Source organism: Stegostoma tigrinum, chromosome 16, assembly GCF_030684315.1.
Source record: "Stegostoma tigrinum isolate sSteTig4 chromosome 16, sSteTig4.hap1, whole genome shotgun sequence".
Taxonomy (NCBI): Eukaryota; Metazoa; Chordata; class Chondrichthyes; order Orectolobiformes; family Stegostomatidae; genus Stegostoma; species Stegostoma tigrinum.
This window is the reverse complement of record NC_081369.1, coordinates 4,178,689-4,206,616: the sequence shown is the minus strand read 5'-3', so window position 1 is coordinate 4,206,616 and position 27,928 is coordinate 4,178,689. Positions and strand designations below refer to the sequence as shown.

General features: G+C 45.4%; 1 protein-coding gene across 1 annotated transcript in view; it reads right to left on the bottom strand.

The window, feature by feature from the left end:
- Window positions 1-3,091: 3,091 nt before the first annotated feature.
- The window catches only part of pnp6 (purine nucleoside phosphorylase 6), a 62,262-nt gene continuing 37,425 nt past the window's right edge, over window positions 3,092-27,928 (bottom strand). Inside the window, exons 2-6 of the mRNA XM_048547185.2 lie at window positions 19,650-19,819; window positions 18,871-18,974; window positions 17,579-17,754; window positions 13,690-13,880; window positions 3,092-4,449 (exon numbers count right to left, since the gene is read on the bottom strand). Of these exons, the coding sequence (XP_048403142.1) occupies window positions 4,250-4,449; window positions 13,690-13,880; window positions 17,579-17,754; window positions 18,871-18,974; window positions 19,650-19,819 (841 nt within the window). The 3' untranslated portion in view covers window positions 3,092-4,249. The remainder of the gene's footprint in view (window positions 4,450-13,689; window positions 13,881-17,578; window positions 17,755-18,870; window positions 18,975-19,649; window positions 19,820-27,928) is intronic.

The window sequence follows — 27,928 nt, the reverse complement described above, 5'->3', positions numbered from 1 at the left end:
AGTGCGTGTGTGTGTGAGAGAGTGTGTGTGTGTGAGTGAGACAGTGTGTGTATGTGTGTGAGTGAGAGAGTGTTTGTGTGTGTGTGCGTGAGAGAGTGTGTGTGAGTGAGAGTGTGTGTGCATGTGTGTGAGTGTGTGTGTGTGTGAGAGAGAGAGTGTGTGTGTGTGTGAGAGTGTGTGTGAGTGAGAGAGAATGTGTGTGTGAGTGTATGTGTGTGACAGTGAGTGTATGTGTGTGTGAGAGTGTTTGTGTGTGTGTGTGAGAGTGTGTGTGAGTGAGAGAGAATGTGTGTGTGAGTGTATGTGTGTGACAGTGAGTGTATGTGTGTGTGAGAGTGTTTGTGTGTGTGAGTGAGAGTGTGTGTGTGTGAGAGTGAGTGTATGTGTGTGTGTGAGAGAGTGTTTGTGTGTGCGTGAGAGAGTGTGTGAGAGTGAGAGACTGTGTGTGTGTGTGTGTGTGTGCGTGAGAGTGTGTGTGAGTGAGAGACAGTGTGTGAGTGAGTGTGTGTGTGTTTGTGTGTGTGTGTATGAGAGTGTGTGAGAGTGAGAGAGTGTGTGTGTGTGTGTTTGTGCGAGTGAGAGTGTGTTAGAGTGTGTGTGTGTGCGAGTGAGAGTGTGTGTGTGTGAGAGAGGGAGAGAGAGTTTGTGTGTGTGTGTGACAGAGAGACAGAGAGTGTGTGAGTGTGGAAAAACTTGGGAAGTGGATTTGTGAATAGAGCTAGAGAAGGTTCTTTCTCTCTTTCTCTCTCATGAGGGGCAAAGCAACTGCTGGCAAGCTAAACTGGAGAAACATGCAAACACTGAGAGTTAAAACATAAGTACAATCTCTATGGCTGCCAACCATCTTAGATATCCTGAACCAGTTATAGTCTCAGGTTAAAATATAACACCTCAAGAATATCCTAACGGCTTTGGACTGCAGACCGATTGTCCTTTAAATAAAAGTGTATGAGTCTGAAAGAGTTAATATCTGGAAGACTTTGATTAGGGCTCCTCATGATAACAATGTCACAGCTTGGAGACCTGGAGCATGACCAGCAATACGGATAAAAGGACACCTCTTGTTTATTGCCCACCTCTTTGAGATCTCTACAAGTTAGACAAAAGGCCAATGCATCAGCATGCCACCACAATGGGATGGCATTAAAGTGATAGAGCATATCAATTGTAGCAGACTCATGAGTAAGCCTGAGGCTGACGTAAAAGGTTCTGGTCACTGGAGGAACAGAGGACTGAGTCTGTGAAAGACAGCTCAGATGGGTAAAGCTCAATTAGTCTCTTGCTGTGGGCAGGGAGAAACACACAGGAGTTAAGATTGTCCCAAAACAGCTCTCTGGAAAGGTTGAACAAGCTGGGGCCCTTGGTTCTAGGAAAGGCAAGGCTGAACAATGACTCAAGGCTATGAAGAGCTTGACACCATTAGTATGGAGACATTCCTCTTGGGGGTGTCCAACACTCCGAGCCATAAATACGATGGAAGTCGCTATCGGGGATTCAGGAGAAACCTCTTTAACAAGGGCCTGGCATAGACAGGCTTTGATGACAGGCCATCAATGTGTTTATAGGGCAATTCAACAAATTTGTGATGAAGAAAGGAACTGGAACAAGCTCTCCCCAAAGCCGTTGCCAATATTTATTCTGGAAAAATCAAATTGTTCCCACGTGGGTTCAATATGGGAGCTTGCTAAATATTTTCCACATTGCAACAGTGACTTGTCAGAACTGAGTCATGTTGGGCTCTTGCAGGAAGATAGTGGAAATGTTTTGAAGATATCTTTGAAACATCCCTGAGGAGGTCAAAAATCCCCGAGAAACATCCACAAGAAGGTCAATGTTCTTAATGATTCATGGGAGATCCTGGCCTGTGACTGCCCAACCAAAATGGAGAAGGTATGAGCATGTTGGGAAATATTGTTGGGAATATGCTGGGACCAAGCAAGATGTTGTATGGAATGCACAAACCACCAAACAATGTATTCAACCCTTCTACCCTCCCTTCCCCAAATACACACACTCAGATACACACACAAATATACGCTCTCATACACACACACACACATGCTCACACAAAATCACACAGATACACAGACACAAATACACATGCTCACACACATTTACACAGACACACACACACACACACATATGCTCACACACACACACAGATACAAATACACACATACTCACACAGATACATACACACACACAGATACAAATATACACGCATTCACACAGACACACACACACATATGCTCACTCACACACACAGATATACACACCATCACAGACATAAACACACACACTCACACAGATACATACACACACACACACAGATACAAATACACAAACTCACACAGACACACACACATTCACAGACACACACATATGCTCACTCTCACACACATACACACACACACTCAGATACATTCACACACACATACACTGTCTCATACACACATATACGCTCACACACTCACACAGATACGTACTCTCACACACACACTCTCACAGATACAAATACACACACACACAGATACGTACACACATGCTCACACACACATACGCTCGCACTGACACACACACATGCTCTCTCATATACACACATATGCTCACACACTCACACAGATACATACTTAAACACACACACGCTCAATACACTCGCACAGATTCATACTCACACACACACGCTCAATACACTCACACAGATACATACACACTTGCTCACACATACATTTACAGACACACACACCCACATACACACACAGACACATGCTCACACACTCACATACGCTCCCACAGACACATACTCACAAACGTACACATACACATACACTGACACAAGACACGTACATATACAGACATATATGCATTTATACACACTTACACAGACACACTCCTACACATATGCTCACACAGAGACACATTCACACGCTCAAACATACACTCAGAGACTCATATGCACTCACTTACACACAGACACACACACACAGACACACGTGTGCACAGTCTTCACGTTGTGTGTTGGACTTATCGTCATCCCAGAACCCATTGACCATGAGGGACTGCCCGGAAAAGGAGACACTTCAAACAGTAATTCATTGCCTGTAAAGTGCTTTAAAGAGATAGCTGTAAAAAAATGCGATACAAATGCAAACCTTTTCAGTAGAAATTCATTTGTCCTTAATACAACAATGAGTTAGAAATAAAAAGCAATTATCTTGCATTTTTGTAATAACCTTAGCCTAAAAAGCTGATAGTAAAAGCATTGTGGATGTGAAATCGGACTTGGTGGTGATTCAAGACAGAATCACTTTGACCAACTAGTATATTACATATAGTGTAATACACAGTCAACAGTCAAAGGGACTGAACATTGGGCCAAGACAATGAGCAGATGAGCTCAGCTGGGGCAAGTGAGAGGTATATCAGATGATAGGGAATATAAAGAGCAAGCAGGGTACAAAATGGGAGGGTGGGTGCTATCAAAGCCCAATGGATTATATGATGGGTAGGTGGATGGGAGGTGTAGGTGTTGGCAGACAATGGGTAGATTGGATTATAATGGTAGATGGGGGTATTCAATGGGGTGGGTGAGGTTTATCAAAAAGAAGGGGTATAATGACTAGGTGGGGTATGTGTCACATGAGAGGTGGGGTACATCAACAGGGAGTTGTACATTAGCAGGATGGAGTTTTTAAGAAATTGACCATTCGGGCCGGCACATTGCCTCAGTGGTTAGCGCTGCTGCCTCACAGGGCCAGAGTCCTGGGTTCATTCCCAGCCTCAGGTGACTGTCTGTGTTGAGTCTGCACATTCTCGCTGTGTCTGCGTGGATTTCCTCCGGGTGGTTGGGTTTCCTCCCACAGTCCAAAGGTGTGCAGGTTAGGTGGACTGGCCGTGGTGAGTTGCCCCAGCGTCCAGGACAAGCAGGCTAGGCGGGTCAGCCATGGAAAATGCAGGGATAAGGTAAGAGCTGAGTCTGGGTGGGATGATCTTCAGAGGGTTGTGGTGGCCTGGATGGGCCAAATGGCCTGCTTTCACACTATAGAGGCTCTATGAGCTGGACTATTTAAGATAAATATTCTGGTTGTAGATAGTGTGAAGTTTACGAGGGTGAGCAATTTAACTCTGGGTATTTTGCATCCTCCTCCATGTCCGATCTCACTCTCTGTTTGCTGATAATATTATTGTTACAGCATTGTGGGGTTTGGGTGCCTACGCCACTTCTTGCACTGTGTGGCCCATGCCTTGTTCAGTCTATCTTCGCCACCAGGCCACTGATGAGTCTCTGCAGGGCCTCAGCTCGATCCTTTGAGGCCTGAAGCACCTCCGCGTGGTTGGCTTTCTGTTGGCTGCTGTAGTCTGTCACAACCTTGTTGGTGATGAGGGAGGTGCCAAACACTCGCAATCCGCAGTGACGAGCTAGGATCACCTCGGGCACTGTGCTCATTCCTACAGAGAGAGAAAAAAACACCTTCCACGTGAGGCTGGAGATGAGAGCCCACCCAATCCAGGCTGAACATAAGAATTTGGAGCAGGAGTAGGCCATCTGGCCCATCGAGCTTGTTCTGTCATTCAACAAGATCATGGCTGATCTTATCGTGTCATCAGCTCCACTTACCTACCCACTCACCTTAATTCCGTTACTGTTCAGAAATCTATCTTTGCCTTTAAACATTCAAGGAGGTAGCCTCAACTGGGCAGGGAATTCCACAGATTCACAACCCTTTGGGTGAAGAAGTTCCTCCTGACCTCAGTCCTAAATCTGCTGCTCCCGTTAATTCTGAGGCTATGTCCCTTTTTTCTAGCTTCATTCGCCAGTGGAAACAACCTCCCTGCTTCTACTCCCTTCATAATTTTATATGTTTCTACGAGATACCCCCTTTATTTTTCTAAATTCCAGGGCAAATAGTCCCAGTCTACTCAATCTCTTCTCATAACCTAACTCTCTGAATTTTGGAATCAACCTAGTGAACCTCCTATGCACCCCGTCTAGTGCCAGTACATCCTTTCTGAAGTGAGGAGACCAAAACTGTACACAGTACTCCAGGTGTGGTCTCACCAGCAGCATTACCTGCCCGTTTTTAAACTCCATCCCTCTGGCAATGAATATTAATCTAAGCTCTGATTCCCCCTTCTCTCTCTCTCTCTCTCTTTCTGAGGGGATTCAAGCAGCATCAGCAAAGGTAATATCAGAAGTTCTGGCCTGTTTGTTATAAGGCAACACCACCACAACAAAGTAGGAGACCATTCAGCCCACTGTTCTGGTGTTGGCCATTTGCCACATCTATCCCAGTTGCCCAATCTTTCCCCATAGCCCTGGACTTTCTTTATATCAACTACTCACTCCAATTCCCTGTTGACTGTTCCCATGGAATTTGCTTCCACTGAGCTTTGTAGTTACCAATGTGTCTTTGTTGGAGTCAGGAAATTTAGCTGCAGGAGTACTGTGGGTTTGTTGCTTAAGCCTGATTTAAGGATCCCAAGGAACATAAGCTTATTTCCTCCATGTGAGCCTGATTGAGCATTAGGCCAAGCCAGCCAGATTATCATTCAGGACGGATAGCACAATCGGGGCCAGTGCAATTCTCTAGGGCTTTGAAATGGAGGCACCCACCGAGGGGGGAGCAGACTAGGGAACGAGGACAGATCCCTGCCACCTATCTCACCGATATCCAACTTCAAACATCAGGAAAGAAGATGAGTCGAGTGTCAGGACATCTGAGAACCTCTCTCCTGGACCTTTCCAAACTTGAGGCTCTGAGCAAACAAATAGTTTGAATCGATGAAAGCTGAAGACCTGTCATTGGGGAATAAATCAATTCAGCTTCTGGAAGGTGTTTCTATTTTTGTGAAGGACAAAGGCACATCCCAGCTCGCCAGAATGCAGAGCTCTCTCTAACATCTGCGGCCTGGGCCTGTTAAATAAGGTTGTGGTTTTGAAAGGGTTACTATTCAGATAGCATTGGCTCCGCCCATTCTATGTCATGTACACACCATGGATGGAGATATGGAGCTCTACTCTAGCTTTCAGAGGGAGCAGATCTATCTGTAACAACTCACTAAGTAATCATATCTGACCAAATTGGGTGGCACAGTGGCTCACTGCAGCCTCACAGCGCCAGGGACCTGGGTTTAATTCCACCCTCAGATGACTGTCTGTGTGGAGTTTGTACATTCTCCCCGTGTCTGTGTGGGTTACCTTCTGAGTTCTCCAGTTTCGTCCCACAGTCCAAAGACGTGCAGGCTTGGTGGATTGGCTACGGGAAATGCAAGGTTACAGGTATAAGGTGCATCTGGGCGGGGTGTTCTTTGGAGGGTTGGTACGGGCTTGATGGCCTGCTCCCACAATGTAGGAATTCGAAGTCAAAATTATGCAACTGGTAGCAGTATTTTCCAACTCTTGATTTTGGCCACGTTCCCAAGGATATTATACACACAGCCGTTGTTTTGACTTGTTACTGTTTTATCTCGAAGGTTTTCACCAAAGTTGTTTCTCTGTTTAAGGTGTTGTCTGTACTGCATTTACCCTAATGGCCTTTGATCTACTCACCAAGCTACTGAATAACCTCACAAGGGGCTCAGTGAAGCGGGCTTTGACTGATGGACAGTTTTCTGTACACTTGAGGGGCATCATCACGGATCGGTCAATATCCTGAGTGTTACGAAAATGCAGGTTTGGTCAAGTCAGTGAGAAAAAGTGACTCATGTTTTGTTCAGACTTTTGTTTTTGAGCAATTGTGGATGGAACCAGGAATACTTCGGCATTGCTGGGTGTACAAACAGAGGTCAGTTAGTGTGTGGAGGCCAGGGATCTCAAAGAGGATTTAAGATCCCTTAACCCCCTGCGAAATCCACAATAATGCAGGGTTGTTTAGTCAGAAATACCCTCCTGTCTCGTCACTTTAGGCAGATCGGAAGATAAAACCTAGCAAAGTTTGATAGAAAAGAAATAGGAATGAGCAATACAACCCCCTTGAGTGCATTCAGGAATTCTTAACTAATGTTACTTTAACCACTTTGACACGCAACTTGATTCAGCAGAATTGTCAATGCCAGTCATAAAGATGGTGAACAACCTTTCTGTCCAATGGTTCAGTGTTAGAAGATCAACTGCATCAATCAAATAAGCACAGAGGATGACTGAAAACAATCAGTCAATGAACAACTCGAGAGAGACCGAAGAGATGAGACTTGACAGGAGCCAGACCAATGTTCACTCATGGAGGACAATATCGTAAAGAAGAAATTGCCTGGTTTAAGCCTCTTCCAAGATGTCATGAAAAAGAGAGTGCTGTTTTAATCAGAAAACGTGTCTGGTCCAGCATCCCAGCAAGGAAAAGAGTACATATTTTAATACAGCTGCCTTCCAGGAAGAAATTCAGGCGAATAAAGATTCTCCAGAAATGCTGATAGGTTAGCAAAATATCTAGAAAGAAGGGTATCCAAGAGATAAATGATACCCCAGCAGAGAAATAACTGACAAATCAGAACCAGGGTCAGCAGGCCAAAGATTTAAATGTAATATTGTTGTATATGTGACTGCGTTATGTGTGTTCTATGGGGGAAAAGTTGTTTGGGTAGAGATGTTGTAAAAGAAGTTCTGAAGGCGTTCATGTTCATGTTACATTGGCTCCACCCATTCTACCGATGTCACACATACTGTGAGTGGAGACATGGAAGTTTCTGGAAGGAGCAGATGTATCAACACCAGCTTCCTAAGGTCTTGGTCATTGTGGCTGACCAAATGAGGTTGTACTTACTGCTATCATACAATAAACTTTCAGGTTATACAAGGACAGTGTCTCTACTGTGTATACTCTTTGGTGGTATGTCCTCTAATAGTCATCACTAGATAGGGTCAAGACAAGACAAAACAAAGACAAAGGAGGATTACTGGCCGTGAACTACCACCCTCAACCCTCACCTATTCCCTCAAGCCTTACCTAGTACCACATATTGGGAAGGAATCACAAACAACACAAAGTTTGAGAGTGGTTTTCTGAGCAAATGCCAGTGGGAAAATTGGGAGAGCTGTCTTACAGGCTAACCAAGCAACAACTTGACATATGCATACTCCTGGAATTATAGCTTACAGAAATTGGAGCAGTGGCGATCCTGCCACACTGACTGGCATCACATTTAACATAAAGGAAAATGGTCTTGGTTGTTGGATGTCAAACATCTCAGCTCCAGGGCATCTCTGCAGGAGTTCCTCACGGTACAGTCCGAGGCCAAACCATCTTCAGCTGCTTAATCAATGGCTTTTCGTCCATCATAAGGTCTGAAGTGGGGATGTTCGCTGATAATCTCACAATGTGTAGTACCATTCGTGACTCCTCGGATACTGAAACAGTTTGTGTCCATTTACGTAAAGATCTGGAAAGTATCCAGGCTCGGGCTGACAACATTCACAAATGCCAGGCAATGACAATCTCAAAACAAGAGATAATGTAACTTTCAATCCTTAACCTTCAAGGACAAGGCCATACCTATATCTCCCATTATCACAACTGCGTGATTGAGCAGAAACTTGACTCGCTATATAAATATTGTGGCTGCAATTACAGGACCGAGGCTGGGCATTCAGAGACAGGTAACTCATCTGGTGACTTCCCAAAGTCTGTCCACCATCAACAATGCACAATAGCAGCAGTGTATACCATCTACAAGATGCACTGCAGAAATTCACCAAGGCTCCTGAGACAGCAGCTTCCTAACACACAACTACTTCCACCTAGAAGAGCAACGCTACCAGGTGCATGGGAACACCACCCCTCCAAGCTATTCACTATCCCGAATGTTCCTTCACTGTTGCTGGATCAAAATCCTGGAAGTCCCTCCCAACCTACATGGACTGGAGCGGTTCAAGCAGACAGCTTACCACCACCTTCTCAAGGGCAACTAGGGACAGGCAATAATGCTGCACGTCCCACGAACAAAGTTAAAACATCAATTTAAACAACAAGAAATAAATCATTGTATTCATCTGAGGACAGAAAATTAAAGACTGTTCAAATTGAAATCTTTAATGTGATTACCCAAATGACTTAAACTGGCAGAAAGCCACGAGGGGATAAATTTGGAATTAATTCACGGCAATGTCAAGAAATATTTATCCACTCAAAGCTATTGTGGAAATCTGGAGCTCTCTCCCACAGAGAAAAAAAAAGCTGCTTAAGGTAGGGGTGAACCGCAAAGTTCAAAACTGAGATTTTTGTTCAATAAGTTTATCAACAATCAGAGACACAAGGTGGATAGTCAGAGCTAAGACAGAAATAAGCCAGGATCAAACCGAATGTCAGAACAGGATTGTGAGGCTGAATGTCAATAAGGTTTATTGAGAAGTCGTGGTTTTCTGTTTCATTATTCAAGGTTGATGATCGAACATCCACGAAGATCTTGAGGCGAAGTCTGTAACTCTCTATGGTCTATGATTCTAAGACTCGCCCACAAGAGATGACCTTTGATTCTCTTACTCTACCAAACATCAAGTTCCTTAGATACACACCAACAGGTTTGAAATGGACAAGTCACGAACAACATTAGGGATCAGAAGCATTCTTTCTTCAGATTCAGGGGCAGGCTTTCAACCAAAGCAGCTGATAAGGATCTCAAGTCAGACTGGGATAAAAGTCAGGGTCACGTCCAGACTGGAAAATCATGGATTCAAAGTGCAGTGAGTGAGATGGCCACATGGAGACCTCATGGTGCTAGGGTTGGAGACTGCCATATGTGAAGTGGGGCGGCTCAGTGTTGGGACAGTGGAGCTGGGCTGATATGATCCCGGATCTGCTGAGACGAGTGTGTAACTCTATTAATCTCCCAGGCCAGTAAGAGGCCATTCAGCCCATCATGCCTCTGAAACACCCAGCTAATCAGTCCCATCATTACCGCTCCCAACCTGCGCACTTGCAAATTTCCAAGTTTTTGTAAAATCCAATTCTCTTTTGAAAATTTTAATCAATCTGCTTTCAACAGAGCATTGCAACATTCCCCGAGTTGTATGGAGTGCGCAAGAACTAGAAGGGATGAGTTATTTTAAGATCATTTATTGCTTTCTCATGTTTCAAAGTTAGCGGCAATCCTCAGGCTGATTTAACCCACACTGTGGTTTATCACAGCGTTTACGCCCTGATTCGCTGCTCCTACTGGAGCTGACCCAAGGTTTCGTGCAGCAATAACATTATACTCTTTCCGGAATGATTTTGATTTTATTTTTTAATCTCCTTTGGTCTTTTTCTCCATGGCCCTTGATCACTAAGGTAACTGAGTTCTCTTCACTGGAATCTCCTGTGTTATAGGGTCATAGGGACATACAGCACGGAAACAGGCCCTTCGGTCCAACTCGTCCATGCTGACCAGATAAGCTAAATTAATCTAGTCCCATTTGCCAGCATTTTGCCCACAGCCCTCTAAACCCTTCTTATTCATGTATCCATTCAGATGGCTTTTAAATGTTGTAATTGTACCAGCCTCCACCACTTCCTCAAGCAGCTCATTCCATACACACGCTATCTTCTGTGTGAGAAGGTTGCCTCTCATATCCCTTTTAAATCTTTCCCCTTTCACCTTAAACCTAGGCCCTCTAGTTTTGGACTCCCCTACCCTGGGGAACAGACCTTGACTATTCACCCTATCCATGCCCCTCATTATTTTATAAACCTCTGTAAGGTCAGCCCTCAGCCTCTGACACTCCAGGGAAAATAGCCCCAGCCTATTCAGCCTCTCCCTGTAGCTCAAACCATCCAGCCCTGGCAACATCCTTCTAAATCTTTACTGAGCCCACTCAAGTTTCACAACATCCTCCTTATAGCAGGGAGACCAGAATTGCACACAGTATTCCAAAAGTGGCCTAACCAATGTCCTGTACAGCTGCAATATGACCTCCCAACTCCTATACTCAATGCACTGACCAATAAAGGCAAAGCATACCAATTGCTTTCTTCACTACCTGCTACTCTATTTTCAAGGAACTATGAACCTGCTCTCCAAGGTCTCTTTGTCTGACAACACTCTCCAGCACCTTACCACTAAGTGTATAAGTCCTGCCCTGATTTGCCTTTCCAAAATGCAACACCTCACATTTCTCTAAATTAAACTCCATCTGCCACTGTTTTGTTAAATAGTTGCACCAAAACTATGAATGGGGACGACAGAGGCATTCATGGACTCGGTGGTATCCAAGGAGGGCCTTCTACAGCTGGCAGTAGTTTGCCAGATCCTAAATTATCAGCAACGATGGCCAAAGGCCTGAGGCCTACTCTGCTCCTCATGTGGCCAGTGACTAAGCGTGTCAAATCAGGGATCGATTTGAGAGCAAATAGTTTCACACCAATCTTGGCTTTATTCAGACTAAGGCAATTGCAGCTGGAATACCAGAAAAAAAAATTCATCATTGATGGGCAACCTACTTCCAAAAATGGAGGCCTGTAATCAAAGTGTTCGTCTTTGGCAGAATGGTCGCATTCACTCGGGTTTCACAGGCCAATCCCTAATTCATTGTCAGGAGAGATCAGGTGCTAATCAATCACGCATGCCCCCTGCCTGAGGCTGTGGGAGGTGTAGGGGGGAGGGTGTTCTGGGGAAGACAGGGGGGTGTATTATTGGTTACATTGAGACGCTGGCAAATTGTGTAGAAAATACAGTCAGATTTGAGCCTGGTTTCTCTCCCTGGCCCCAGGGTCAGGAGGAACTGTTGGTGAAGAGGGGTTGGAGGTAATACATCTGCTCATGAATCTCAGGCCATCGCAGTTATAAAGAAAGGCAAAATACTATGGCCGCTGGAAACCTGAAACAAGCATGGAGAATGCTGGAGGAACTCAACAGGTCTGGCAGCATCTGTAGAGAGAGAAACACTACAAACCTTTTGAAGCTGGTGTGTGATTCCTCCAGAACTGGTTAAAGACAGGCCAGGTGTGTTTGAATGTATGACCTTAGTCCCCAACCTAGCCCAGCGACACTGAGACTGACTGTAGCACCCATCACTGCTGCAGCCCATCAGATCTGAGGAAGCTGCTCCACTTCAGTCTCCCCTCACATGGGTTTTCCACCTCAACACAGGGCATGGAACGTTCAACCTCATTACTCTGTCTGGTATGGCACCACACAGTGCACTGGCATTTTCCCACCTTGGGAGCTTGGAGGAGGATTTATCTAGACATAGTAGAGAGGCACACTGACCTTACGTTGACCTTTTTGAAGCACACACACTGAGATGAGCAGGGGTCTAATGCTAGTGTACAGTGGGTCAAATGTGGGGGTGTGTTTAGATGGGGTGAGGATATATGAGGGGAGTATTTGGGTGGGAGGGAGTGGATGTGAAGGGGTTGGAGCTCTGGGTCTGTGTGTGTGTGTGTGTGTGTGTGTGTGTGTGTGTCTGTTTGATCGGGGGGGGGGGGCACTGATGCTGTCGGGGGGTTTTTATGTGGGACTTGGTTGACAAGGGAGTGTGCCTCGGTGTAGTACTGCTGCAGAGTGGGATTAGTGGTGAGGGGCTATTTTTCAGGCTGGAGGCCAAAGGGATTGGCATTGGATCCATTTTTGTTTGTTGTTTATATAAGTGATTTAGACAAGAATATAGATTGCAGATGACACTGAGATTGGTGGTATAGCGGACACTGAAGAAGGTTATCTGAGATTACAAAGAGATCTTGATCAACTGGGTCAATGGGCTGCAGAGTGGCAGATGGAGTTTAATTTGCATAAATGTGAGATATTGCATTTTGGTAAAACTAACAAGGGCCGGGCTTATACAATTAAAAGTTAGGCCTTGGCTGGTATTGTAGAAACAACAGAGCTGGGGTTTAGGGACATAGTTCTTTGAAGTTTGCAACTCATATAGATAGGGTGGTTAAGGCGGTGTTTGGCATGCCAGCCTTCGCTGCTCAGACCGTTGTGGATATGAGTTGAGATGTTACGTTGAACTTGTGCAGAACACTGGTGAGGCCTCTTCTGAAGTACTGTGTCCAGACCTGGTCTCCCTGTTATAGGGAGCCATCATGTGGAGGTGCCAGTGTTGGACTGGGCTGAACAAGGTCAGAAATCACACAGTACCAGGTTATAGTCCAACAGGTTTATTTGAAATCACAGGCTTTCGGGGTGCTCCTCCTTGATCAAGTGAAGAAGCAGAGCTCTGAAAGCGTGTGGTATTAAATAAGCCTGTTGGCCTATAACCTGGTGTTGTGTGACTTCTGACTTGGTTACAGGAAGGATATTATTAAGCTGGAGAGGGCTCAGAAGAGATTTGTCAGAATGCTCCAAGGAACGGAGGGTTTGAGTTATAAGGAGAGGCTGGGTACACTGGGACATTTTTCACTGGAGTTTCAAGACTGGGGGGAATTTCAAGACTGGTAGCACGTTTTTCAGGTGAGAGGAGAAAGATTTAAAAAAGAAAATGGGGGGCAATTTTTTTTGCACAGAGAGTGGTTCATGTGTGGAATGAACTTTTATAGGAACGCATGTATGTTGTTTATAAGGCATTTAGAAAAGTACACGAATAAGAAATACTTGGAGGGACATGGGCCCGGTGCGGGCAGATGGACTAATTTAGTTTAGGATTGAGATTGGCGTGGACTGGTTGGAATGAAGGGTGTGTCTGTGCTGCGTGACTCTAGAGTTATCAGAGAGTTTGGAAGGCTCTTGTTCACATGAGGCTTTTGCATTTCTTTGTCAGTTAGATAAGGATCTCACCAACTGCATCTGCTCCCAGTTTCTTCAACAAGCGAGACTCGGCAATCGTCTCATATGAGGGCCCGGCCAGCATGCAATACACGCCGCTTCGGATAAAATCCTGATAGCCCAACTCCTGGGCACATTTAAAGGCTATCTGCTGAAGTGTCTTGTCATAGGCATCTGACATGCATGGGAACCTCACGCCGAACCTGCAAAAGGAACAGCGAATGGAGAGGGTCAGTACTGAAACCGTTGCGGGAGCTTCCCAAAACACATCACACTGTCCCTCTACAACACACCGCCAGAGCCTGGAGAAACGATTCCAAAATCCTCCCCAAATAACCGAGATAGGCTCCCAAATTCAGACATATCCCCTGAAAATGCACTGAGACATTCCCCTAAAATATATTAATGTCCCCCAGATTACATTGGTGTGTATACATCATGTATACATTTGAATACATTTAGATATTCCTCTTGAATATATTGATATCCCTCTAAAATACAGATAGCCACCTAAAGTATCCCCCATAACACACCAAAATATCTGCCCAAAAAACACCAAGGCATCCTCGCAAAATGCGCTAAGAATTCTCCCTAATGTATCTTGCAATATCCCCCAAAAATACAGAGACATTCCCTGCAGTACATTGAGATATCCCTGCTGTGTGATCAAGAATTTTGCATGAACTGTGAACTAGGGTTAGGGTAACCAGCATAGAGAGGAGACTTGTCTACACTGTGAGCTGAGAGTCTTAAGGGCTAATTTTTAAATATAAAATCTAGTTTTTGCTTTCATTCGGCAGTGAACTTAACATTACATTTTGAGTTTTAAGTGCAGCTTTAAATACAAGCTTCGAGAGAAGGTCCAGCAGGGATAGACAGAGCTAAGTGATCCCAAAACCAATGGATCAGATCTAAGCTCTGCAGTCCTTCCCCATCTAGCGTCAATGGTGGTGGACCATTAAACAACTCACTGGAGGAGGAGGCTCCACAAATATCCTCATCCTCAAAGATGGAAGGGCCAATCAGTGCAAAAGATAAGGCTGAAGCATTCGCAGCAATCTTCAGCCAGAAGTACCGAATGAATGATCCATCTCGGCCTCCTCCAGTGATCCCCAGCATTACATATACCAGTCTTCAACCAATACAACTCACACCACTTCCTATCAAGAAATGGTTAGAGATACTGGATGCTGCAAAGGCTATGGGCCCTGAGAACATTCCGGTAATAGTACTGAAGTCTCGCGCTCCAGAACCTGCCGCATCCCTAGCCAAGCTGTTCCAGGATAACTACAACACTGGCATCTACCTAATAATGTGGACATTGTTCAGATACACAACAAAAAACAGAACAAATCCAACTTGACCAATTACCGTCCCATCAGTCTCCTCTCGATCATCAGTAAAGTGATGGAAGGTGTCAGTCACAGCGCTATCAAGCAGCACCTGCTCAGCAATAACCTGCTCAGTGATGCCCAGCTTGGATTCTGCCAGGGCCGCCCAGCCCCTGACCTCATGACAGCTTTCATTCAAACATGGACAAAACAGCTGAATTCCAGAGGCAAGGTGCGAGTGACAGCTCTTGATATCAAGGCTCCATTCAACTGAGTGTGGCATCATGGAGCCCTGGCAAAACTGGGATCAATATGAATCAGGGGCAAATTTTCCGCTGCTTGGGCTCATACCTGGCACACAGGAAGATGGCTGTGGTTGTTGGATGTCAGTTATCTCAGCACGAGGACGCCTCTGCAGGAGTTCCTCAGGGTGGTGTCCTAGGCCCAACCATCTCCAGCTGTTTCAACAATGAGTTCTCCTCCATCATAAGGTCAGAAGTGGGGATTTTCACTGATGATTGCACAGTGCTCAGCACGATTTGTGACTCCTCAGATACTGAAGCCGTCCGTGTTCACATGCAACAAGATCTGGACAATATCCAGGCATGGGCTGACAAGTGGCAAGTAACATTCCTGCCAGACAAATGCCTGACTATGACCATCACCAATAAGACAGAATCTAACCACCATGCCATTCAATAGCATTACTATCACTGAACCCCCACTATCAACATCTTAGGCTTATCAGTGACCAGAAACTGAACTCAACTAGTTATATAAACACAGTGGTTACAAGAGCATGCCAGAAACTAGGAATACCGCGGCGAGTAACTCACCACCTGTCTCTCCAAAGCTTGCCCCCTGTCTACAAGGCACAAGTCAGGAGTGTGATGGAATACTCCCCATACTCCCCATTTGCCTGGATGGGTGCAGCTCTAACAAGGCTCAAGAAGCTTGACACCATCCAGGATAAAGCAGCCCACTTGATTGGCACCACACCCACAAGCACCCACACCCTCCACCATCGATGCTCAGTAGCAGCAGTGTGTACTGTCCACAAATGCCCTGCAGAAATTCACCAAGGATCCTCAGATGGCACATCCCAAACTCACAACCACTTCCACCTTGAAGGACAAGGACAGCAGGTACCTGTGAACCACCACCACTTGCAAATTCATCTCCAAGCCACTCATCATCCTGACTCGGAAATATATCGCCGTTCCCTCACCGTTGCTGGGTCAAGATCCTGGAATTCCCTCCCTACTTGCATTGTGGGTCTACCTACAGCATATGGATTACAGTGGCTCAAGGCAGTAGCTCACCACCACCTTCCCAAGGGCAAGTAGAGGCAGGCTGTAAATGCTGAGCCAGCTAGAGATGCCCACATCACACGAGTGAATAAAAACATCAGGTTTTTTTAGTTTATTCACAGGATGAGGGCATTGCTGGCTAGGCAGCATTTATTGCCCATCCTAATCAGCCAAAGGGCAGTTGTGAGTCAACCACATTGCTGTGAGTCTGGAGTCACATGCGGGTCAGACCAGGTAAGGATGGCACTTTCCTTCCCTAAAGGACATTAGTGAACCAAATGGGTTTGACTTGACAAACGACTCATGGTCATCATTAGATTCTTAGTTCCAGATATTTTATTGAACTCAAATTCCACCATCTGCTGTGGCGGGATTCAAAACTGGGTTCACCAAGACATTATCTGGGTCTCTGGCTTAACAGTCCAGCGATGATACCACTGGGATATTGCCTCCCCGTGGCTGGATCAGTGTTTTTTTTTGAAGATTGTCAGTTGTTTCGGCAAAGTGTAAACAGATGTGTTCCTCAGTGCTGCCCTATCTGCAATGAAATTAGCTTTGCCAATTCTGCAAGGTAGCACCTTGGTGAATTAGAAAGAGTTCCACGAGGCAGGAGATATGCTCCTTTGCTCGTCAACTATTTTCTGCCTCTTGCAGCTGGCTCTCGGTTTGAGAAAGGGAAGAACTGATTCCTGAGTACTGTTATGATTTCTCCTGCTCTAACTGAAATAAATAGCTTTGAAAAGTTATGGTTGGCAGGTCAGTTTAGCCAAGTGGAATGCACATCCTGTGATGTGAAGTCATGGTCGCACCATGTGTCCCTGATGAGCACACCTACATTAAATATCACAGTTACAGAGGTTTTACATAACATGAGTGGCAGGTGGACACACTGTTGTGTATCCACGGATAGAGAACTACATGAATACCACATGGAACGAGATAGTCACACCACAAGTTAAGATTATATTTGCACTACACAAATGCCAGGCAATAGCCATTTCCAGTAAGACAGAATCTAATCACCGCCCCGGGGTATTCAATGGTGTTATTAATCCCCAACTGTCAACATCCTGTGGGGTTACCATTGACCAGAAACTCAACTGAACTAGCCATGTAAATGCAGTGGCTACAAGAGAAGGTGAGTATATGTTGGTGAGTGATAGATTTTATGAAAGAGAATTGTGTGATGGAGGTGAAGAACTTATTTATAAATGACTAACTGTGCTCCCTACATAGAACGAGTCGTCCTCTGTAACTCACCTCTCCTCATTGCTGCCTCTCAGCGGGTTCAGTCCTGCGAAGCCGGGCATATTGATGTGGTCGGTAATGAACATGATGTCGCCGACATTAAATTCTTCATTCAGACCTCCCGCGGCATTGGTTACGATCAGCGTCTCAATCCCCATCAGACGAAAAACACGGATAGGGAAGGTTACCTGTGAACAAGCAGTAAAGATAATTACATTCCCGGGATTGGAATCTCTTACAGTGCTTTCAATGGAATGTGTTGTTCCCCTGGTGACAGTGGAGGCTATTACCGGTGGAATCTGTTATAATGCTGGCAATGATGGGGTCTGCTACAGCGCCAGTGAATGTGGAATGGGGCACAGGTCTAGCGATAGTGGAACATTTTACAGTTACAATAATGGTGGAATCTATTAGAGTGCATGCAGTGTTGGCAATACACGTGAGGAACTGGAACACCGAACAAAGCTGAAAATGCTGGAAAAACCGAGCAAGATGCTTCATAGGAGCACCATGATAGTAAAGTTATGACATTGAGCCATTAAGATGATGTTCGGTCAGAGGTCACAAGCCTGACAAATGCCTTTGAAGTGAGACGGAGAGGTTAGGGTCCAGGCAACTGAGAAGCACAACCGGCAATGAAATCGGGGTCAAGGGGTCAGTACTACCTTGGCTGGTGGTGGGACCGGGCTGGGTCACAGAAATGGTGGTGAGGCGAGGAGATGATCTGAGGTTTCAAAAAGAAAGGAGATAGATTTTGGCAAAAAAAAAGAGGTGCTGCCTAACCTGGTCAATGAGCACACAAGGTGAAGGGGGAAGCTGGGCTTGCCCTGAAGTAGGATGCGAGCAGCAGAGCTCTGCATGAGCTCACATTTGTAGAAGATGGACAATGCATTGGCGTGTGTTAGAGGGAGGTGCATCTCCGCCAGGCTCTGGGACGAGCCAAAGTGACACTGAGACGTCCCGAAACTGTTTGTTGGGGGGGGGGGGTGGCATTGTTAGTGATCAAGTGGTAGGGGACAGTGATGGGGGCCGGAGAGAGCAGTGATGAGGGGTCGAAGTAATGCTTGAGCTCAGGATACCCGTATGAAGCATGAGAGATCCTGCCCGACAGCTAGCTGGCTAGGGTTGTCAGGTCGTGGCGCTGGGAGCTGGTTGGCTAGTGGAGCCAGGACTCTGACAATAACAGGGAGCCCTGGGCTTGTGATTAAGACTAGGCCCTTCCTTGTCCTCGGGGCCTGAACCTGCAGTGTTTCAGATCTTACCAAACGGCCACCAGGAGGGTACAGAGTGAGACAAACACTTACCTCATTGATGGGATAGCCCTCATAGAAATGGAAACGGCCCTGCATACAGACACACTGCTTCCCTTGGAGTTCCCCAAAGACCAGCCTGCCAGCATGACCTGAAACTAAAACGGTTTCACCAGATTTAGTGGGCAGAATCAAACATTATCGTCAAACCTCAAGCAAACCTCAAGGGTGCAGAACAGATTTACAAGGATGTTGCCAGGGTTATTTTCCATGGAGGGTCAGAGGCTGAGGAATGACTTTATACAGGTTTATAAAATCATGAGGGTTGTGGATAGGGTAAATAGACGAGGTTTTATCTTCCAGGGTGGGAGAGTCCAAATCTAGAGGGGCACAGGTTTAAGATGAGCGGGAAAAGATTTACAAGGGACCTGAGGGGTAACATTGACAACATTTAAAAGGCATCTGGATGGGTACATGAGTAGGAAGGGTTCAGAGGAATATGAGCCAAATGTTGGCATTTTGGGAAATCTGCTTGGCATGGGCGATTCGGACTGAAGGGTCTGTTTCTGTGCTGTATAACTCTATGACTCTAGGTATGGCCGTTAATGGTCATTACCTACTGTCCAAGGCATGCACAGTTAATCCAATGAGGGAAAACTCTGGGAGCCACTTTTTCTCCCTCATCCCAATCTGTCAGTTTCTAGGGTTATAATCAAAGCCGGTTCCTGACCCCTGAAGCGACAGCAGGGACTGGGGAGTGACCGGATGTCAGGTTTGCACACTGTCTGACGCACAGTGTATCAGTAATGATGCTGATCACATTCTGAACTAACCTGTACTCTTTGGGAAGCGGGGGATCTTCTCATATGGAATGACGATCTGGTTGCTCAGTAAATCAGCGAGGCCCCCGAGGCCAGACCCACAGATCACTGCTATCTTTGGTTGGATTGAAATCTGGGCCATTAACCAGTCAGCTGTCTCCTTGTATTCCTCATAGGAGATCCTGGATAAGTGAAGAAAGATATATGGTTACAATGGGTATGCAGTGACTCCTCTATAACTTGGGTTTCCTCATCAATTTAGATGTGTGCCAAATAACAGATATCAATGGTACTGAAGATATCCCCATGACAACATGTGGGTCTTGAACAAATACTCCCAGGACAGGCACAGCATAGGGTTAGACACAAAGTAAAGCAACATATACTCTTTTGAACTGAAGGTAAACTCCTTTTACATTGTTCCCCATCAAACATTTGGGCAGGGACAACATGAGGTTAGATAGAGTAAGTCTGTATCTAGTAGATTATAGAAAAATGAGGGAGGATGTCCTAGAAGTGTCTTCAAATGAGGCCATCTGAGCTTAGAAATAAAAAAGGGGCGAGATTATCTTGTTGAGATTATCCTAAAAGCCTCCCAACAGTCAGAGGGGAAGACTGGAACAGATATGTAGCCACATCATCGAGATGCGAGTGAGGAACAGGGTTACAGTTGTTGGGGATTTCACCTTTGCTAACATTACCTGGGATCAGAGAGGATAGGACAGGCTTGAATTTTAAAAGTTTATCCAGATCTTTCTGTGCTCGTATACAGATAGTCCTACTGAAGATGGGGCAGTTCTAGATATAGTCCTAGGGAATGAAGCTGGTCAAGTGGTTGAAGTTATCTGTACCCCTCATGATTTTTAAGCCTCTATAATGTCACACATGGAACCCCAACGCACCAGGGAAAAATAATCCCTGTTTATCCAACTTGTTTTTATAACTCAAACCCTCCAATCCTAGAAACATCCTCGTAAATCTTTTCTGAAGCCTCTCTAATTTAATAATATTTTCCCCATAGCAGCATGCCCAGAACTGCACACAGTACTACAGAAATGCCACGGCTGTGGACCAAATGCAGGTGAATGGGATTAGTATGGTCTGGTGTTTTTTGGTCAACACAGACACGGTGGGCCGAGGGGTCTGTTTCTATGATGTATGACTGTATGTAAAGCTCCCTCCACGCTGTCCCCATCAAACATTCCCAGGGCAGAGATAGCACGGGGTTACATACAGAGTAAAGCCCTTTGGACTCTTTTAAACTTAAAGTAATCTTCCTTTACAATGTCTCCATCAAATACTCCTAAGACAGGGGGAAGCACAGGGTTAGATACAGAGTAAACTTCTCTCCACACTGTCCCCATGAACACTCCAGGACGGGGACAGCACCAGATTAGATACAGAGCAAAGTTTCCTCTACAGTTTCAAACTGGAAATAAAGCTTTTCCTACAGTTTCCCTGTCAACACTCCCAGGAGAGACTGAGTTAGATACGGAGTAAATCTCTCTCTATTCTTATAAACTGGAAGTAAAGCTCCCTCTACAGAAACTTCCTCTACAGAAACACTTGCAGGACAAGGACAGTACAAGGTTGTATACAGAAAAAAAAGTTTCCTCTACACTCTCCCACGTCATGTGCTAGACAAATAAAGCACATCAGGTAGTAATATTGGAACTAGCTTTTACTTTCAGTCTTGGCTATATTGTGTGTATCCTGCACACCATACGGTATGGTAGGGAAGATCTTCAGATTTATATTTCAGTTAGGTCACCTATACTCTTCCACATTATTTCCGGGTCTCCGCTGGTGTGAGTGGTCCCTCAGGAAGTGTTGAGGAGTAAGGGACTCCTGCAGAAACTGAGGATCGGGAGTTTGTCTGGAGGTGGATGCAGCTGGAGTGATGATTGAGTGAAATCCATCTGTCTTCCTTGTTACTGTGACTGGATATCCTACAGGGGCTAAGATAATAAAGCGTGGAGCTGGATGAACACAGCAAGCCAAGCAGCATCTCAGGAGCACAAAAGCTGACGTTTCGGGCCTAGACCCTTCATCATGCTCTGATGAAGGGTCTAGGCCCGAAACAACAGCTTTTGTGCTCCTGAGATGCTGCTGGGCCTGCTGTGTTCATCCAGCTTCACACTTTATTATCTTGGATTCTCCAGCATCTGCAGTTCCCATTTTCTCTCATCCTACAGGGGCTAATTGTCTGTGTGTCAGCTGCAGTTCAGTCAGTCACAGTCTCATTTCAAAGTTGGGAAATTACGGTTCAAGTCCCACTCCAGGACATTTTTCATAAAAAGTTATGCCAGTGGTCCACTGCAGCGCTGAGGCAGTGCTACACTCCTGCTCAGACGAGACGGTGTCTTTGCTCTCAAGTGATTGTACAAGATCCTGTGATTAGCATGTCATTATCCTTGGAGTATGGGTCAATATTTATCCTCCAACCAAAGTGAATTCAATCCAAGTATTTTGTTGGCTGCAAAGTGAAAGCTATAGCAGATCCTTCTGTTCGGACGCAGCCAAATCTGAGACAGCGTGTGGCGCAGGAGATCGCAATCCCGCAAGACACAACTTTCACTGGCACAAGATCTTTCCGAGCTGCGTCAGTCAGATCAGGCACGCTGCAGTTCCTGTTATGTTTACACTGGCTGATATTGCCATCACTTCTCGTTTGGCTTCCACACACAAATCACCCAGCTCGGCAGTTCCATCAGTAAACAGTCCCACCTGGTGCCTGTTCATACATCAGCTCAATGACTTCCTTTCGACTCTGAGACAAGAAATTCCTCCTCGTGTCAATCTTAAATCGATGCCCCTTTATTCTGAGACTACACCCTCTGTCCTAGACTCTCTCACGAGGGGAAATGTTTTCTCAGTGTTTACCCTGTCAAACCCACTAAGAATGTTTCACTGAGATCATCTCTCATATTTCTAAACTCTAGGGAGTAGGGTCCCAACCTGCTTAGCCTTTGCTCATAAGGCCACACCAGGGATCATCTTAGTGAACCTTTTCTGAATTACCTCCAATGAAATTAGATCTTTTCTTAAAAAATGAGACCAAATTGCTCACAGTACTCCAAGTGTGGTGTCACTGTCCTCCAACCACCCTTGAAATAAGGGCCAACATTCCATTCGCCTTCCTGATTACCTGCTCACCCTGTGCGCTAGCTTTCTGTGTATTGGGCACAAGTTCCCCCAATTCCCCTTGTGTTGGCAGTTTTCTGCAGTATTTTCTCCATTTAAATAACATTCTGTGCTTTGTTCTCCATTCCAAAATGAACAGCTTCATATTTTCCCACATTAAACTCTATTTGCCAACTTTTTGCTCACATAATAAACCTGTAAACTGTCTGTATTCCTCTCACAACCTGCCTTTACACCTATTTCCTGTCATCTGCAAATTTGGCAACAATACCAAGACTTCCTTTGTCTAAGTCATTAATATATATTGTAAACATAATGAAATGCTTCGAGAGTTTGGTACTGGTACACATCAATTTCAGCCTCCCAGAGTACAGATACTGCACTGTCACAGTAGGCAGGCAGAATCTCCCTGGCACTAAACTCATCCCTGGAACATCTGGATAACAAGGACACCTACATCAGGCTCTTATTTACTGACTTCAGCTCCATCTTCAACTCCATAATTCCAACAAAACTCATCTCTAAACTCCGAAGCTTAGGGCTCTGCAACTGTATTCTTGACTTCCTGAGCCAGAGAAGGCAATCAGTAACGATAGGCAACAACAAAACCCCCACAATAATCCTCGACACTGGCACCCCCTAAGGCTGCGTACCCAATACACTCCCTGTACACTCACAGCTGTGTGGCCAAATTCTGCTCTAACTCCACTTACAAATTTGCTGATGACACCAGCATAGTTGGTCAGATCTCAAACAACAACAAGGCGGACAGGAAGGAGACAGAGAGCTTAATGGCATGATGTAAAGACAACAATACCTTCCTAAATCTCAATAAAATGAAGGAACTAATCATTGACTTCAGGAAGTGAGTGGAAGACAGGCCCTTATCTGTTTCAATGGTGCTGCGGTGGAGATGGTTGAGAGCGTCAAGTTCCTGGGAGTAAATATTATCAATGATCTATCCTGGTACAGTCAAGAAATCGTACCAACGCCTCCACTTACTCAGGAGGCGAAAGAAATTCGGATGTCTACAATGACTCGTCAACTTTTACAGATGCACCATAGAATGCATCCTATCTGGATTTGGTACGGCAACTGCTCTGCCCAAGACCACAAGCAATTACAGACAGTTGTGAACGCAGCCCATTTCATCACACAAACCAGCCTAAACTTCCCATGCCTCGGGAAAGCAGCCACCAGAATCAAAGACCCCTCCCATCCCAGTGATACTCCCTTCCATCTTCTTTCGTCTGGAAGAAGATAGAAAAGTTTGAAAACATGTACCAACAAAGTTAAGAACAGCTGCTTCCCTGCTGTTATCAAACTTATGAAAGGGCCTCTCATTTATTACAGTTGATCTTTCTCTGCACCTTCTCTGTAGCTGTAACACTATACTCGACATTCTGTTCTATTACCCTGATATAATTATGCATGGTATGATTTTGTCTGGTTAGCACGGAAAACAAAACTTTTCAATGTAAGTTCGTACACAATTCAACATCATATCAAATCAAATTAAACAAATCCCAGCAACAATTGTTGTGGGAACCCCACTGGTTACAGGTCACCAACCTGAAAAAGAACTCCTTATCCATACTCCCTATGTCCTGCCCAATGGCTAATTCTCTATCCACCCCTCCCCGCACACACACACACACACACGCACACGCACGTATACACACACACACACACACACGCACGCACGCACACATGCATGCACACACAGAGTTTCCCTTGAGAAGATGGTAGTGAGCTGCCTCTTGAACTGCTGCAGTCCACCAGCTGTCAGTGACCCACAGTGCCATTAGGGAGGGAAATCCAGGATTTTGACAAGGCAACAGTGAAGGAATGGTGATATATTTCCAAGTCAGAATGGTCAGCAGTTTGGAGGGGAGTCTGCAGATGGTGGTGTTCCCATGTATCTGCTGTCCTGTCCTTCCAGTTGGAAGTGGTCATGGGTTAGGAGGTGCTGTCTAAGGATGACTGGTGATTTTCTGTAGTGCACCTTGTAGACAGTACACACTGCTGCCACTCAGCGTTGGTGGTGGAGGAAGAGAATGTTTGTAGATGTGATGCTAGTCCTGGATGGTGTCAAGCTCCTTCAGTGTTGTTGGGGCTGCACCCATCCAGGCAAGTGGGGAGTATTCCATTACACTCTTGACTTGTGGCTAGTGGATGGTGGACAGGCTCTAGAGAATCAAGAGGTCAGTTACCTGCTGCAGGGGTCCTAGCCTCTGACCTGTTTTCATAGCCACTGTATTTGTATGGTGAGTGAAGTTCAATTTCCGGTCAATGGTAACTTACAGGATGTTGGCAGTGAGGGATACACTGATGGTAATGACATTGAATATCAAGAAATGATGGTTTGATTCTCTCTTGTTGGAAATGATTATCGTTTGACATTTGTATGGCAGATGCATTACCTGCCACTTGTCAGCTCAAGCCTGGATATTGTCCAGATCTTGCTGCATTTGAACATGGACGGCTTCAGTACCTGAGGAATCACGACTGGTGCTGTACACTGTGCAGTCATTGGTGAACATCCCCACTTCTGACCTTATGATGGAGGGAAGGTCATTGATGAAGCAGCTGGAGATGTTTGGGCCTAGGACTACCCTGAGGAACTCCTGCAGAGATGTCCTGGAGTTGAGATGACTGACCTCCAACAACCACGACCATCTTCCTGTGTTACAGGTATGACTCCAACCAGTGGGAAAGTTTTCCTCCTGACTCCCATTGATTCCACTTTTGTAGGGGCTCTCCAAACTCAGCTGATCAAACGTGATATTCACGTCAAAAGAAGTGTCACTTTCACCTCACCTCTGGAATTCAGCTCTGTTGTCCATGTTTGTGCCAGGTGGTCAGGAGCTGAGTGGCCCTGGCACCATGAATGACACCTTCCATCATTTTACTGATGATAGAGAGTAGACTGAGTTTCTCACAGAGTAAATGTAGAGAGGGTACACTTCTCTTGTGGGAGAATATAGAACTGGGGTCGCTGTTTAAAAGGAGGGTCGTTCATCTAAAACAGAAAATAATTGATTTTTATTTGGTGGAAGCAGGTCATCTGATGAAGGAGCAGCACTCCGAAAGCCTGTGATTCCAAATAAACCTGTTGGACTGTAGCCTGGTGTAATGTGACTTCTGGCTTTGTCCACCCCAGTCCAATACCAGCACCTCCACATCATGAATAATTTTAAGGCAAAGATAGATAGATTCTTGTTAAACAAGGGAGTGAAAGGTTATCAGGGATTGCAAGTTTAAGGCTATATTCAGATCAGCCATGGCCCGATTGCATCGGCGGAGGAGCCTCAACGAGTTGAGTGTCCTCCTCCTGCTTCTTGTTTGCAAGTTGTAACATCTCCTCCCCATCTCACAGCAGCCTCAAGGATTTGGGACACCTGTCTTTGTTCAGTGGCCACCTCTATCCCATGTGGTACCAGCTGTTCTTCCCACAGAACTTAGAACATAGAATCTAGAAAATGGAACTTAGAACACAGAGTGTAGAGCCTGGAACATACAGCCTGGAACATAGAGCCTGGAACATAGAGCCCGGAACATAGAGCCCGGAACATAGAGCCTGGAACATAGAGCCTGGAACATAGAGCCTGGAACATAGAGCCCGGAACATAGAGCCTGGAACATAGAGCCCGGAACATAGAGCCCGGAACATACAGCCTGGAACATACAGCCTGGAACATAGAGCCCGGAACATAGAGCCCGGAACATACAGCCTGGAACATACAGCCTGGAACATAGAACACAGAATAGTTCAGCACAGGAACAGGCCCTTTGGCACTAAGCATGTTGCCATTCCACACTAATCCCACCTGCCTGCATATGGTTCACATGCCCCTATTCCCTGCCTGTTCATGCATCAAAATGCCTCTTAAATGGTGCTATCATATCTGCTTCTGCCACGCTGCCCTGGCAGCATGTTCCAGGCACCTCCCACCCTCTAAATTCATGGAGGATGCCTTGAAATCACCACCCCGCTCATTTGTTCGCATCTTCTCTGGCAGGATATCTGGCTACTCACATGGACCAACTCCCCATTGCAAATGACCTGCTGATCCTCACCCCTTCCCTGTTTTATAGGGAATGCAGCCCTTAAAGAATGATATTCCTGGTTTGGATTATGTGGCTATGCAGCCCACATGTCTCCAATCACTGCTCCTCAGAAATCGGACAAATTGGCTGCAATCTGCCCATCTGTTACAGTGGGGCAACTGAGCAGGCCCAGCAGAAATCATAATAGCTGCTTAAACCATCTGATGTTTCACAGAAGATCTAAAGGTTTGGTTTGGAGCTTAATGTCAAAGTTAATGTCACAGTCTAAGTTTTCTTGCAGATTTAAAGGTGCCTGACATTTTGAAGGATCCTCAAGTCCACACTTAAAGGGTTATGTAACTCAGATGCAAAGTTTGACATTTTGAATTTGACACAGGGGTTAGGAAGTTTGCTGAATATTTCATACCAGCTCTTAACACCACAGAAACCTTTTTGTTATTTCAGGGCAGTGTGGCATGGGGATGTACAAAGGGTCATGCACAGCTGCCCAGGACTGTCACTTGCTCGGTGGAGCACAAATAAAAACTGCACCAATATCCCTCCCAGAGTCTCAGCCAGTGAACAGACAGAGGTAACTTTTAGGCATTTACTGTAGAGTTTCCCAAAGGGTAAGGTGCTCTTTACAAAGCATAGGATCCTTCTCACTTAAAGGGATACTACCTTTGTGAAAAGATCTTTGCCACAATTTGCAAATTTTCACTGAAAGGCATCTCATTTAAATGCATACCATGTATGTGACATTAGCTTTAATGAGCTGGATATGGTCTCACTCTGAGTACTTAAAAGGTTAGCCAAACACTTTTTTCATGCAAATGGAGTCTCATTTATAACTGACGCCATGTAGAAGGATCTTTAGTGTGCAATCCATCTTCCATGTCCTGCTGACCCTGAGTTACAAAAAGGGAATGTTTCTCATTCTCTATTAAAGGTCCCTAAATTTGAAGGGGTCTTAGTTCACACGCAAACACACACACTCACACACACACACTCACAAAGACACACACACACACTCACAAAAATACACACACACACAAACACAGTCACAAAAACACACACACACACACAATGACACAGAC